Genomic DNA, 16,540 nt, shown 5'->3' with positions numbered 1-16,540 from the left:
ATAATCTGCACAGTACGTGTAAACTGGTACACAGGTTAGTTCAAATGTGTGTGAATTCTTATGGGACTTAAACGCTAAGGTCATCAGTCGCTAAGCTTACACGCTACTTAACCTAAATTATCATAAGGACAAACACACCCACACCCATGCCCGAGGGAGGACTCGAACCTCCGCCGAGACCAGCCGACACATGTTAGTTGTCACTAAGCTACAAAACAGTAATACTAGACGAAGTGGTATGCAAATATACTTCCATATCTCCTTAACATAGCTTCTCCGAACCCAGGTTCCTATCTCAAATTGTTCAGTAGAGCATTCTGTATGTCCTGAAATTTTTTTGCTCGTTCTTACGGAAACACCCTGTATACAGGGTGAGTCACCTAACGTTACCGCTGGATATATTTCGTAAACCACATCAAATACTGACGAACCGATTCCACAGACCGAACGTGACGAGAGGGGCTAGTGTAATTGTTTAATACAAACCATACAAAAATGCACGGAAGTATATTTTTTAACACAAACCTACGTTTTTCTAAATGGAACCACGTTAGTTTTTTAGCACATCTCAACATGTAAACAAATACGTAATCAGTGCCGTTTGTTGCATTGTAAAATGTTAATTACATCCGGAGGTATTGTAACCTAAATTTGACGCTTGAAACCTCCGACGTTCAGTTGCGTGTTGTAACAAACATCGCGTTTCTACAGAATGATCTGCCAACGTTACTCGAAAATGTCCCACTGGAAACGCATCGACGTATGTGGTATCAGCATAATGGTTACCCTGCACATTCCGCAATTAACACTAGGCTGACCCTTGACAGGATGTTTGACGGGCGTTTCATAGGACGTGGAGGATGCATAAATTGGCCAGCCCGTTCTCCTGATCTTACACCTCTGGACTTCTTTCTGTGGGGTACGTTAAAGGAGAATGTGTACCGTGATGTGCCTGCAACCCCAGAGGATATGAAACAACGTATTGTGGCAGCCTGCGGCGACATTACACCAGATGTACTGCGGCGTGTACGACATTCATTACGCCAGAGATTGCAATTGTGTGCAGCAAATGATGGCCACCACATTGAACATCTGTTGGCCTGACATGTCCGAACACACTCTATTCCACTCCGTAATTGAAAACGGAAACCACGTGTGTACGTGTAACTCACCCCTCATGGTAATGTACATGTGCGTCAGTGAAAAAGACCAATAAAAAGGTGTTAGCATGAGGACGTAATGTGCTGTTCCAGTCTCTTCTGTACCTAAGATCCATCACTGTTCTCTTTGGATCCCTACTTAATTCGGTGCTCTCCGATACACACGATCGAACAGCGGAGGAGTGGTACTCAAGCGTCAATTTTAGGTTACAATATCTCCGGATGTAATTAACATTTTACAATGCAACAAACGGCACTGATTACGTATTTGTTTATATGTTCAGATGTGCTAACAAAACTAACGGGGTTCCATTTAAAAAAAACGTAGGTTTGTGTTAAAAAACATACTTCCGTGCATTTTTGTATGGTTTGTATTAACCAATTGCACTAGCCCCTCTCCTCACGCTCGGTCTGTGGAATCGATTCGTCAGTATTTGATGTGGTTTACGAAATATATCCAGTGGTAAAGTTACGTGAGTCACTCTGTATACAATGACGACGACGTCTTATTGATACATACACATGCTAAAGTCAGTAGTGAGTAACAGCTTCGAAATTGGGATCAAGTGATGCATGAGCACAAGGCCGGAGCAGTTACGGTGGCGTTTCGCGTAAAGCGGGAAATCCGGGTTCGAGACTCGGGCCGGCAAAATTTTTCACCTGTTAACCATTGATACATTTCAGTGCCAAAATGCAGTTCCTGCCATTAAAAACCTTTCAACGATTAGTCGTATATCTCTTGGACATAGGACAGAAGGTGGTCAGATATTTACCAAAGAAAAGTCGCCAAACAGCAGTATATTTTCAGAATTTAGTTTTCTTACATAACCTGTTTTGCCATTTCATTAATGGCATCTTCAGGCTTCTAAGCACTCCATGTGTATAGAATCAGATAGATCGATACACGCATAACTGGAGCCATCAATACCTGTATTCCCTTACTTGATTTCTTCTGTGCAAATTCGCTTCGGGTAGTTTTCTAACAATTGCTTTTATATTTAAATTACTAAATATAATATCCAATAATGTTTTGTCGCCTAATCTGTTACATGGATTCATTTAGATTTCTTTCTAGTCTTACGGTTACTTAATTGACCACGTCCAGAGGAGCAATATTCAGGCTGTAAACTTAAAAAAGTGGTAACATTAGATGATATCTCTCTGGCGAAGACAATATTTTTCTGAGACAAAAGTTCTTACACCAAACTCACAGTATCTTAGAGTGTTAGGATAAACTTCACGGTGCTAATTGCAATGTACGCAAAAATAGTTAACTAGAAACATGGGGTACGTCAACAGTCTATCGTACCCAAAAGAATTCGAACGAACTGAATTGCGTTTCGCCTGATATGCATGCAGCCCACATAACGTAGCTGTCTTGCAGGTCCTCTGATATCTTTACAATACAGTCGCGTGACAATACAAAATGGATACCACAAGTGATCACTAGAGAATACTATTCTGTAAGGTAATCAGACCAGCTGTAAATCGACGCGACGATATTGTAAATACCGTACGAGAAATTGCTTCATTAGAGATGAGACAGTCTTAATGCTTGCAAATTATGTTACCCTACAGTAAGCGATATTTCAAAATCACTGCCATACTCAATACAATTTGTGTCAACTATCTACACTACATAAGTTATTCTAGCAATCTTTAGGAAAAATTAAATACTTTTATGAACAAGAGATTTTGAGACAATGTTTTGATATTCTGACGTTCTATGTCAATTCGAAGTATTTTTGCTATTTATACGGTTTTCCCGCACGCCTGAAACGTCGTCCCTGATACGAGTGATTTACCATAAACTGAATGTTGAACTAAACAGTTAAAAGCAACTCTATTAACAGTGGTAATCGCTCTATGGAAACCTCAAAATTAATAACTCATCACCAGCAATTTCTCTCTACTCACGATTGAGCATTTATTTGAGTATATGTCTGAACTTCAAACGACTGGCGAACTCTTTTGTTCTGGATCTCTATTGAAACCAAACATCTATAGCCACTGTAACTAAGCAAAGCTTTCGTTCCTCACCGAGACTCGACCACAGCAACGTTCGTCACCGGTGACTGGACATAAAAGAGCCAAGAAATATCGAAGCTTTCACCAGCAAATCTGAACTTGAACATTTTTGTGCTCTGCCTGGAATCCTGTCAAGACTTTTATTATGTTTACTACAGTTTCATGTGACAAAGTTTGTACTTGTTTGAAACGAAATGCCTTGATGTAAAGTTTTGTAACGGGAACCCGAACTCAGCACGAAATCAGATTTAAAGTAAGTAAAATCAAATGTTTGATATTGAATTTTTTCATCAAAAGCGAGGTGTCTGAGTTTTAAATCAGTATACAATTTCTTTGCAACACCGGGAATCGAAACTGGCACCTACCGCCGTTGTTTTCTGTACAAGAATTGTTTGTTCACTATCAGTGAGGTGTGTGCATGTTTGACTAGAAATAACGGTACATATCGTTATTATTGAAAACACATGAAGAGACATTAAAAATGAAAATTATTTATCAGTAGTAGTTCGGTGAAAACGGACTTGAAATGAAACCATGGATAACTTTGCCCTGGACCGGAATTCAAACCCAAATATATGACTTTCATGGAGATGTAGAAGAGTTTGCCATCTTGGAGAGAAACAACGAAATGATCGAACCATATCATTCCGTGCTTGTCAGATACTACGAAAGAGGAGATCCGAATTCGAATCCCAGTCCTGTACCAAATTTTTCAGTGTCTCAAGTTCAAATAAAATAGGAGCTCTGTGACCATAAACGACCATTGGCCCATTAAATATGAGTAAAATAAAGTTTCTAATCTAAGGAAGCCCATTAGCGAACGAGTTTCAATTTGTCCCGACTTCCACCTCTGCTATGGTCCAAATTAAACCGGCTCTGCCCCATTGTCTGGCGAATGGATATGATGTTTATAATGTGGATTCTGAAATACGGTACAACTTGGCGTTCCTTGCTTGGCATTGCTAGAGGTACAGGAGAACTTTTCATGTGTGTTACACACGCTGGAAGTGGGAGTCGAGCCCATATCGCACACATAAGACACTAGGATCCATTTGCCAGACCACTGAAGCCCACATTTGCTACATTCATGATTGTCTCGTAACGTATTATGTGACGTATCCGTAAAGTTCATGTGCCCCGGCGCGTAGGCAGGTACATGTATCCAACAAGGTCATGTAAGGTACTATGGTGGAAATGTGGGCATGCATTCTAATTTTGTATCTGATCGCGTGGAGACAGTACGCAATCAAAATCACGTCCAAGAACGACATGATTGTACCTGCCAGGGAGGAGGGGCATCATCTCAGTCCGATAGAATTCGGAGGAAGCACGTTGTTGCTGGACCACAATGGGATGTATACATTGACTATCCGGACTTCGAGGAGCGTAAGCACTGCTCCTCTCGCCGAAGGTAGGAACTCGACGTCCTAAACTTTGGTACCCGCTTTGGTCAGCATTGCAACGCCCAGCTCTTGTGTGGTACCTGGGTGGATATGAGCTAGCAGTTAGTGGAGATCTGCGTCCCTTAATTTCTGTTATAAGGCGGTATCAACATTCGCTGCCCGTAACATGTCACTTAGAAGCCGTAATTTTTGTCCATTGCTGATGTTTTTGATGTTGATCGTCGTTATTCGATATGCCTGTAGGGGGTTCATTCTGCAGAATTTCGTTAAATATTCTGCTGCTGAACTCGCCGTTCGCTCTCCGAGACGACGCCTGTTTCACTCGCTCCTTCTTGTATCTTGATGTCCATGGTACCTTTGTATTTGTTTGCGTCCTTTTTTGTCGTTGATATATCCGTCTTTCCTGTATCCCAGTTGTCAAACTCAACTTCATCCTTCGAATTCACAGGATTGTGTGGGGCGACAATCAGAATCCGTCTATATGGACTGCTTTGTGGTTCGGGCTGTCGCACACTGTCCACGTCCATGGGCGTCGAACCACTGTCTCCACAGCCATACTGACCTCAGGTCGTCTCTTGATGTTCTGGTTCCTGTTCCTTTTCATGACTCGTCGCCGGAGTACTGCACTGTGCTTGTGCTACTTATTTTGTTGTTGCTGTGGCGTGTGTCCGTCCTTCGTTTCACATGCTTGAGAATGTCCCAAACTTGCAGTTTCTACATGCCCTCCTTTCTCGAGCGTCACGTCAGTGACCACATCCGTCGCTTCCGTCCGTATGGGATCAACACGCTCCGAGACAGCGCAACTGGGAGAGTCTTGCAACGTTCTCACTCGTTGGTTCACTACTTGTCCATCCTGCAGCGTTGCTATCGTGGTTCAGCGCTAGGCGCTCGTGCAATGAGGAGCGGTGCGGTAGTTCCTCGCGCCGACTCGACGTATGTGAGAGGCCACGCTTAACGTCGTTGAGGTTCAATGCTTTCTCCCACCGGCAATTGCGCAATTCGTCGTTGTAGGCATGTGACCTTCTCTGCTATTACCGGAGCATATGTGAGGTTCCCCTTCATACATAAATACTACACGACAGCCAAAAAATATATACGTAAGAGCGGACGTGTTTCTGGAAATCGTTTCTTACTTGGCGTACACCAATGAGAACAGGATATGTCTCAAAGCTCATCCATTTTTCTTCAGTAAAGGCGAGGACCTTTCCGTAGTGCTGCAGTGCTGACGTTACTTGTTGTGCAGTCACCTCAAAGGGCAGTTCGAAAACAGGCACTGTTCGTATTCCAATGACCGCTGGATCCACCAGGACATTCTCTAGACTGTTATTGAAGTGAATAAACTTGTAAAAGCCGCCTGACGACTGAATGAGCTGGCCACAGCAATTATTATTGATAAGCTTTACACACACCACTTGTTACTATTGAAAGATGAATGCCAATCAGTTCGTGAGGATCGAGTTTGAGCACTTCTCTCAAAAATACGTTGAACTTCAAGCGCTTCTGGTCGGGAAAATAGGTTTTCGAATGCGAACTTCACAGTCGATTTTCGTAGAGAGTTAGCCATGTGAACGACATCTGTGTACTCTGAACGCTCCGTTTCTAAATCAATACACCCCCCCCCCCCTCTTAATCTACGCTGTTTGTCACAGCTAAGACGTAAACAATTCGGTCTCGTAACACGGCCTCTCAAGCCCGACTTGTTAAGCCACATGAGAATACTGCGGTATATCTTTTTTTCATTACTTCCGTATTTCCTAATGTAGATTACATGGAAAGTGACATTAAGCAGTAATCATAGCATAGGTGCCAAACGTCATATCTGAGTTCAAACAATGAATTTTACGTACTCAGTATCACATCTTAAATGGAAGTCATTTATACTATTTAACCGAGATGACAAGAAAGTACGGTATTAGACATAAAAGCTGGCCGCCAGCTGGCCACCTCAGAGATGAAATCTGAGTCATTCACTTAAGGCAGCCGCCACTCAGAATTCTAAGTCCAGCCACATCCACGATCTGGCAACACTGTAAGATGCAGAAATGTATGAAGGAAGCCCTGTTAGTCTTCTCGAGATGTTCCAGAGACGCATCTGCCCATGGTGTAGAGATGAGCTTCGTGCTCGTCCACTCCATCCCCTGGTTCCTATGGAAACTCAAACAAAATTCGTTTCATTTTCTAATGAACCCGCAATAGCAAAAAGTTCCAGAAACATATCCACCAAACAGCTCGTTGCTGCGTCAATATCAGAACAGTTTATGCTCTAGTGTTTCCTCAACCCACAGCAGCTACAAACTGCCGACAATACGCTGCCTACTGTCAATATCAGACGGCTCCGACTAGGTGAAATTGGCGTGGCGCTATGAGTGTATATGTCGATGGTTATTTTCTTGTTTGAAATTCTCGTACTTATCCTACAGTCACAACTTCGATATTGCATGTCTGAAACTTATGAACGTGGTTCAAGTGTGATAAAATATGGTCGAAAGTGGAAAAAGTTCGAACATTTTGGCTTTGGGTTTAGTAGAGGTGTAAAGGCAAAGAAGCAGCTCTGAACCTTTTTATTGTGTGTGGGGATAGTACTTTTGGGCAAAACACGTCCGAAAAAGACTTTTTTTTTCATCAAGAAACATCGTTCTGACGTGAAGGATTTTGCACATTGAGGAATCCTCTATAACAGACATATGCGGTGGAGTGTGACCATTTGACGTCGTGCGTCCCTTACTTTCAGCAGTAAAGGTTGAGAAGCCGGGAGCAGTGGTACTGAAAGCTCTAATTTAAAACAACGAAAATCAAAGGGGTGTCTATTAACACCTGTTTGCTTGATCGTCATCAGTTGGTTTATTGAGAATTCCAATGCAATATTGCTACTGGTGACTAGCTATGATGTCTTTACATTAACTTCTTAAGAAGAATTTTTGGTTGAGCCTTAACAAGAGACATATAATCTAGCAAAGGGCAGTGTGAGCATAATATTTTGCCTATGGTGGCTCAGAAAAGTTGAAGAGTATATCGCAGTTGGTATTTTTTTTTTTTTTTTTTTACCAACAACAGACATGTATGAGTCGCAGTGTAAGAAAAACGTCCTACAAAACTTCATCACGTGTTGATACTACAAAATAACGCACACTGCCGATTTCACTAGCAAAGGTATTCAGGAGTTTCAAATGTCATCCATCATGCACTTATTCTTCTGATCTTATGCCCTCAAATGTTTGCCTTTCAACATGCTTGTCAAAAAACGGTCAAGAAAATTTCTCTCTGAACGTAACTGCACTTCACACCTGGTTCAACGACATCTTTGACTCTGGTCCAGTATGCAGGCGTGTAATCAGTAAACTACCTGAACAGACTGTTTTACATAATGCCTGTTGATGATTAATTTCTCTCTGGTGTTTACTGTTGTGTTCACTAAAACAAATGTTATGGTCTAATACACCACCATTCACGCACACCCTTTTCCCCCCATCCACCACACCACTATGGATATCTCATAAATTATGACACCAAATGCAGATGTATACCTAAATTAACCAGCTCCTTATCAGCTTTTTTGAATAGGTTCAAAAATGGTTCAAATGGCTCTGAGCACTATGGGACGTAACATCTGAGGTCATCAGTTCCCTAGAACTTAGAACTATTTAAACCTAACCAACCTAAGGACGTCACACACATCCATGCCCGAGGCAGGATTCGAACCTCCGACCGTAGCAGTTGCGCGATTCCAGACTCAAGCGTCTAGAACCGCTCGGCCACACCGGCCGACTTTGAATAGGTATTCTGCCGTTGCTCTGAAGAGAAATACTTAAGGTAAGTACAAATATTCTATATGGCGATCATCCAATGTTTCCACTCTTCCAGGTCGATATTCGAAAAATTGTGAAAATAAGCGACATAGAAGCACCTATGAATTAATAAATAGTAATCTGTCAAATGTTGCATACCCCATCACTCACCTGACGATTGTGAAAAACTGCTTTTTGTACTACACTGCACTGTAGTACAAAGTTAAGGCTTTCCTAGGAATCTGTCACTTAAATTCGTTGCGGTCTTTATCAATTAAGACAGAGGAGGAGGAAAAAGGATGACTTTGAATATACTGTTCCAGCAGGATTTGAGCCTATGGCTACAGCTTTACTGGCACTCTACAGCTGAGGAATCAACAAAGTGAAGAACATTCTGTTGTTTGTGTAGTACAGACTAAGGCAGAGAGAAGCATTTTCATTATTTATTTTATGCTTCATTTAACATATACCATTGCATTTCAAGCACGTTTTGCTTATCAACAGGCGCTTATGCATACAAAAAACTGTTACATAAAGATATATTAGCTTAATTTAACTTAGCATAGAAATGTACTGTTCACTGTTAGCTTCAGGAACTTTAGTTGGAGTATCTGGAGGGAGAGGGGTGTGTCAGTGAGTGGTGAGAAATCATCTACTGGTGCCTCCTGCTAGCGTGGAGCAGTATCCCGTTGTGACTGACACCATAGACTAAGTGGGAGGCAGATAGTTTTGCAGCAGTTATTGTGGTGCTTTATCGTGTGATACGCTCTTGATATTTCAGTTGTACACTTACAATTTACCCTTCCCAAACTTCATTCGTTTTTTTGCTACTCTTGAGGAGCTGTGTTGCAACATTACATTGTTGCACGGTTAAATCTGACGCTGACACTAACTTTTAGTTTCAATGGAGAAGCTAAATTCAACATTTCATGGGTTAAAGTTAATAAATGCATTCCTAATGAAATAGTTCATGAAACACTTCCTCCCCTATTTCAGCTCCTTAGGAGTCGAATTTTCAAAATCACTTAAACACGTACTTTTTATTTGGAACTGAGACCTTCAAATGCCAATTTTCACAGATGTAGCTTTAAAAGAAGCTCTCTGTTAATTATTTATTTTCCAAAAAGAAACTGTCACCCACTGTTTCTCCCCCATAGGAGTTAAATTGCTGAAACATATATTTTTTTACTTGTGATTGACAAACCAAATACCCGTTTTGGTAGTTATAGCTTCAGAACTGTCTTAATAGCGGCTCGTTTTCAAAAGCCTTTCCTCTCCTGTTTCATCCAATAAGGGACGGAATTTCGAAAAATTCTTTCTTAAACGACGCCTACAGTATGAGATCAATGTCCTCTACAAATTTTAAGTGTCTGTCCTGAGAGTTTTGGGATAGGCGACGATGAGTTAGTGAGTGAGCCAGTCAGGTGAGACATTGCCTTTTATGTATAGAGTTTTGTGACTACAGAATATAACTTTAAGTACTAATATAGGTACTACAACCTGTAACTTCCGTAGTGTTGTTGTTTATTTACAAATTCCTAATACGTTTTGACGTAGTAACTAATCATTGTAACATGACGGAACTTGTGTTTTTATGGGGATCTCTCTCTAACTACTCGTGTTAATAACCCTCATATTACGTGAAAAAAAGGGTTTAAACATCAGCATCTGTGAAACTTCACGAAAAAGAAACAGCTATGAATTACAAATGCACTTAGTAGTCATGTGCTGTTATTAAAGTGTTCATAACTATAGCTGTGTCAATTATAGGTTGGTCAAGAGGCTAAGCGTTTAATTGCCACTTCTACTTGCACATTTATTCCAATCAACAACTCCTACGTGCACACTTTCATCATCTTAATTTGAATGGTTACCCACTCGAAAATGCATTATAAACAGACAACAATAAAATGAAAATGGTGCGCTGCTATTCAGGGTTTAGAGGCATAACCACTTATCTACGAAGTTGGCCATTTTAACATAGTTGGCTCAATACTATCTTGGGAAACCAATCTGTTAAATGCATATCTAGAATACCGATCGTTAACAATTTTGGAGATAGTTTGTAGCGTATCACCAACTTCACTTTCATACTGAATGGCACAGCTGGGTATTGCCTTTTACATAATTTTGGCTCCTTCTGCAGTACTGTGACTTTAAAAGACATACCATCGTAAGTCCAGATACGTTCTTTTCTCATTGAAGAAAGGTTGCGTATTTTTAGATACGTGTCAAAAATGCGGAGCAATCTGTAGCCTCATACACACATAGTCGACGTAACAGTTGCAATGCTGTTAACAACAGTTCTTAACCATTACTGTGATACATGGAATACATGAATTTGCAGTTGTGCGCAGCAGATATTTCCAAGAAGATTATTTATTTCCCAGAGGAATATTTATTTTGTAAATTTTGCACCCCTAGATTACATTCAGCTGTTGAAAAACTTCTTTTGTCTTTGTTTCAAAACACACATTTTGTTGGTAAGATTTTATGAGTCTAGATCACCGCCATCTATTCTAACTAAATGAAGTGTGAAAAAAGAAAGAGGACACAATAAGAGGAAAAGCACAGACAAGGAATCAGGGAACAGCAGAATAGGTTACCTCTAGAAGAGCGATGTCGTTCGTAAGAGCCATGTCATCGAAACTCTCGTGAACAAACCGTCTTCGAACGTCAACTCGTACACCCGTGTCGTCACTTGCATTGTTGGAACCAGCGTGAATGGTCATGGCTGGAATGTTGCTCCTAAAACGTAAATAACATTTTCTTCTTAGTGCAAAATGTTTTCTGTATGTCAAGCACACGATAATCTGGTCGTTATAAAAAAGTGGAATTAACCAATTTTACTATTGTGGCATTATATACCGACGTAAGTTACTGTTAAACTGACGCTAGAAGAAAATTTACTTAACTTTCAGTTAGTGTCTAGTCCATGTCACAGAGTGAAAAAAGATGCAATTTGAAGTGAATAACGGTAAATAACTTTTAGTGAGTGAATTCAAGTTCATAGGTTTCTTCAGTCAATTTTCAGCAGTTGATATATGTTTCAAAAAAGTCATGGCGATGGAGTGCATTGACTGGATTTTATTTATTTAAATTTTCTAAGTGCAGAAAATCATACTCAGCAAATAGGCTTCATTATGCAACCACTATCTGAACGTTAATTAATAATTCTGATTACTCATGTAGAGTACGTGTTGATATTTCTTCACGGTGGCGCAATTTATACTGTGCATACTGGCACAATTAAACAAAGCCAGGGAATTTAAAACTAACGTATGTTGAGGAACAACTACATGTTGTTTAACAGACAATACGGAAAAACAGTCCAATGATAACTTTAACATGCTCACACTTCATACATAATTATTATTGCGTCTATGTAACCCCTGACGAAAAGTAAAATACTCTAAAAATAAGTGTTCAAATAATCCACGAAGTACAGTAGGCTAATAAAACAAACCATTCTTCAGGAAACAAGAAACTCTAGGCAAGAAGTTTATGAATTGTCTTTACGCAATACAAAACCGGGGAACTAGCAAACAGAATGAAAGGAAAAGAATGGGAAGATTTCAAGTAAACCAACAGTAAGAAAATAGGAATATGTTTAGAAGAAGACGAAAGAAAGTGGAAATTTCAAAGAATACTGGACAAAAAGGAAACGATCTTTGAGAAAGAGGAAAGACACATAGCGAAAATTAGAAGAATAATGTAGAAAAAGTAGTTAAAGGTCTTAGAATTCTATAACGAATAACAAGCACAAAATACTTATTATCTAGAGCAAGGTGTTTTGGTTTGTTACTTTTGGTGTGCTTTGATTACAGATAATTTTATTGTATTTCACTTCTTTTAATAATTGTAACGAGTTCTGACTTGAAGTAATAGGAACTGACTTCACAAATTAAATAAATAATTTATACTACATGTTTTTCAATAGTCAGTTCTTTTACCAAATGGCTCTCATTAGAGTATTCAATCATAAACTTCCTCTGAATTTACTCACTTGTAGATCCCAGTTTGAAGGAGAAGTTTAGAAATGAGTCTGATTCATGTTTAGTAATTAATAAAGAGAGGTAGTTATTAGTTGCACAGACTGCATACTACACCAACGTCTAGGTATTGCTGATGTACGTTTTTAATTTCCTTAATGAAAATTATTAAGCCTATTACTTGTGAATTCAGGAGTTTTGCAAATGAAAGCGAAACTGGTTGAATTAGGTTGGTTCGTTTCTGAAGGTGAAACTTCTGTCTTAGTTACTCTTGCACAATCTACATAAGTAAGCAAGAGATATAATACTCGGGAAACATGCTTTCCTCAAGCGCAAAGCACGTGCCTGCACTAACGCAACTGTTGCTTGGAGAGATATAATACGCGGGATACACGCTTTCCTCAAACGCAAAGCACGTGCCTGCACTAACGCAACTGTTGCTTCGAACCGGCAACAATGCAATCTCCGTCAGCGCTTCGACATTTGCGAACAGTCATCGTTGATTGTTCATGAATCGGACTATAGCTAGTATAAGAAGCAAAAGAAAAAGTGGTACTCTTTTATATAGAAATGACAGCAGAAATAAGTCCATTTCGATACTCATAGTCTGTCAAACATCGGAGGTTTTGGATTCTTCCTGTTCCTCAGCTTTGAAAGTTCATCTCTCTGGTAGAGTGCTAAGTGCTTGTATCTGTCAGAATTATCGAGTGATTGTTTTCATGTATGTTGAGTATTATTACCATATATTTGTTTTATCACTATTGCATGCTCCTACGGAGCTAGGAAGAAAAGTATATATATATATATATATATATATATATATATATATATATATATATATATATATATATACTCCTGGAAATTGAAATAAGAACACCGTGAATTCATTGTCCCAGGAAGGGGAAACTTCATTGACACATTCCTGGGGTCAGATACATCACATGATCACACTGACAGACCCACAGGCACATAGACACAGGCAACAGAGCATGCACAATGTCGGCACTAGTACAGTGTATATCCACCTTTCGCAGCAATGCAGGCTGCTATTCTCCCATGGAGACGATCGTAGAGATGCTGGATGTAGTCCTGTGGAACGGCTTGCCATGCCATTTCCACCTGGCGCCTCAGTTGGACCAGCGTTCGTGCTGGACGTGCAGACCACGTGAGACGACGCTTCATCCAGTCCCAAACATGCTCAATGGGGGACAGATCCGGAGATCTTGCTGGCCAGGGTAGTTGACTTACACCTTCTAGGGCACGGGGGTGGCACGGGATACATGCGGACGTGCATTGTCCTGTTGGAACAGCAAGTTCCCTTGCCGGTCTAGGAATGGTAGAACGATGGGTTCGATGACGGTTTGGATGTACCGTGCACTATTCAGTGTCCCCTCGACGATCACCAGTGGTGAACGGCCAGTGTAGGAGATCGCTCCCCACACCATGATGCCGGGTGTTGGCCCTGTGTGCCTCGGTCGTATGCAGTCCTGATTGTGGCGCTCACCTGCACGGCGCCAAACACGCATACGACCATCATTGGCACCAAGGCAGAAGCGACTCTCATCGCTGAAGACGACACGTCTCCATTCGTCCCTCCATTCACGCCTGTCGCGACACCACTGGAGGCGGGCTGCACGATGTTGGGGCGTGAGCGGAGGACGGCCTAACGGTGTGCGGGACCGTAGCCCAGCTTCATGGAGACGGTTGCGAATGGTCCTCGCCGATACCCCAGGAGCAACAGTGTCCCTAATTTGCTGGGAAGTGGCGGTGCGGTCCCCTACGGCACTGCGTAGGATCCTACGGTCTTGGCGTGCATCCGTGCGTCGCTGCGGTCCGGTCCCAGGTCGACGGGCACGTGCACCTTCCGCCGACCACTGGCGACAACATCGATGTACTGTGGAGACCTCACGCCCCACGTGTTGAGCAATTCGGCGGTACGTCCACCCGGCCTCCCGCATGCCCACTATACGCCCTCGCTCAAAGTCCGTCAACTGCACATACGGTTCACGTCCACGCTGTCGCGGCATGCTACCAGTGTTAAAGACTGCAATGGAGCTCCGTATGCCACGGCAAACTGGCTGACACTGACGGCGGCGGTGCACAAATGCTGCGCAGCTAGCGCCATTCGACGGCCAACACCGCGGTTCCTGGTGTGTCCGCTGTGCCGTGCGTGTGATATATGATGAGTCACCTAACGTTACCGCTGGCTATATTTCGTAAACCAAATCAAATACTGACGAACCGATTCCACAGACCGAACGTGAGGAGAGGGGCTAGTGTAATTGTTTAATACAAACCATATAAAAATGCACGGAAGTATGTTTTTTAACAAAAACCTACGTTTTTTTAAATGTAACCACGTTAGTTTTGTTAGCACATCTGAACATATAAACAAATACGTAATCAGTGCCGTTTGTTGCATTGTAAAATGTTAAATCCATCCGGAGATATTGTAACCTAAATTTGACGCTTGAGTACCACTCCTCCGCTGTTTGATCGTGTGTATCGGAGAGCACTGCAACATACATCGCGTTTCTACAGAATGATCTACCAACGTTGCTCGAAAATGTCCCACTGGAAACGCGTCGACGTATGTGGTATCAGCATGATGGTGCACCTGCACATTCCGCAATTAACACTAGGCTGACCCTTGACAGGATGTTCGACGGGCATTTCATAGGACGTGGAGGACGCATAAATAGGCCAGCCAGTTCTCCTGATCTTACACCTCTGGACTTCTTTCTGTGGGGTACGTTAAAGGAGAATGCGTACCGTGATGTGCCAACAACCCCAGAGGATATGAAACAACGTATTGTGGCAGCCTGCGGCGACATTATACCAGATGTACTGCGGCGAGTACGACATGCAATCGTGTGCAGCAAATGATGGCCACCACATTGAACATCTATTGGCCTGATATGTCGGGACACACTCTATTCCACTCCGTAATTGAAAACGGAAACCACGTGTGTACGTGTACCTCACCCCTCATGGTAATGTACATGTGCGTCAGCGAAAACGACCAATAAAAAGGTGTTAGCATGTGGACCGTTCCCTTTGGATCGCTACGTAATTCGGTGCTCTCCGATACACACGATCGAACAGCGGAGGAGTGGTACTCAAGCGTCAACTTTAGGTTACAATATCTCCGGGTGTAATTAACATTTTACAATGCAACAAACGGCACTGATTACGTAATTGTTTATATGTTCAGATGTGCTAACAAAACTAACGTGTTTCCATTTAAAAAAATGTAGGTTTGTGTTAAAAAACATACTTCCGTACATTTTTATATGGTTTGTATTAAACAATTACACTAGCCCCTCTCCTCAAGTTCGGTCTGTTCAATCCGTTCGTCAGTATTTGATGTGGTTTACGAAATATATCCAGCAGTAACGTTAGGTGACTCACCCTGTATATATAAGTTGAATACTTCAATTAAAAATCAGTATAATACTCCAGCTTCTCGCAATTTGTTGCGGAAGAAACTAATCTGTCTTCACATGTGCTAGGAAATCAAGAATAATTTCGACGCAAATAAATAAAACACATATACGTTACACATAGAATCAATTTTTGCGCAGAAAACTGTTGCTTTATGTTAATCAGCTCCCTTTCCACTGGAAAAGTCCTGTGAATTCGTTAGTAATGCATTTCAAAATTTTACACGTTTAGCTTGACAATATTCCCTGATGTACTGCTGTAAAATTTTGGTCTAAATACTGAATTAATAAGTTGTAAGAAAGAAGTATCCCATTGTTCAATAACGTGTGTGTAAATACCTGGAAACTGATAAGTTAGATCTGCAATTAGTTTCTCATTAGTTCCCACACATATCATTTCAGGATGAAATAAATAAATAATCAGGGTGTTTACAGATTTCCAAAGGATCAAATTCATAGCTTTTCATTTCTTTTTCATTACCCTTTTATTTATATTCATGACCTCTCATAAATATGTGTGATAATGACAAAAACACAACTTTTATGAGTCTGACAGCTGATTGAAATGAAAGCTGTATGTAATGATAATGAAGAAGAATGACATAATACACTAATGACACAGCCAAGAAGAAAAGAAATAGTAGGAGTTTTTGGTTTCTAAATTCATGGGAATGTATATGGTGGTAGTGTGTTTTAGGTGTCACCGGATGGTGGACACCCATTGTCGTT

At 41.2% G+C, this 16,540-nt stretch overlaps 1 protein-coding gene across 1 annotated transcript in view; it reads right to left on the bottom strand.

Annotated features, from left to right (window-relative positions):
* Positions 1-16,540, bottom strand: part of LOC124613464 (brachyurin-like) — a 126,085-nt gene that overhangs the window by 69,925 nt on the left and 39,620 nt on the right. Inside the window, exon 4 of the mRNA XM_047142170.1 lies at positions 10,983-11,124. Within this exon, the coding sequence (XP_046998126.1) occupies positions 10,983-11,124 (142 nt within the window). The remainder of the gene's footprint in view (positions 1-10,982; positions 11,125-16,540) is intronic.

The sequence above is a fragment of the Schistocerca americana genome, chromosome 4, assembly GCF_021461395.2.
Source record: "Schistocerca americana isolate TAMUIC-IGC-003095 chromosome 4, iqSchAmer2.1, whole genome shotgun sequence".
Classification (NCBI taxonomy): Eukaryota; Metazoa; Arthropoda; class Insecta; order Orthoptera; family Acrididae; genus Schistocerca; species Schistocerca americana.
The sequence above is the reverse complement of the archived record's forward strand: the minus strand, read 5'-3'. Positions and strand labels throughout refer to the sequence as shown.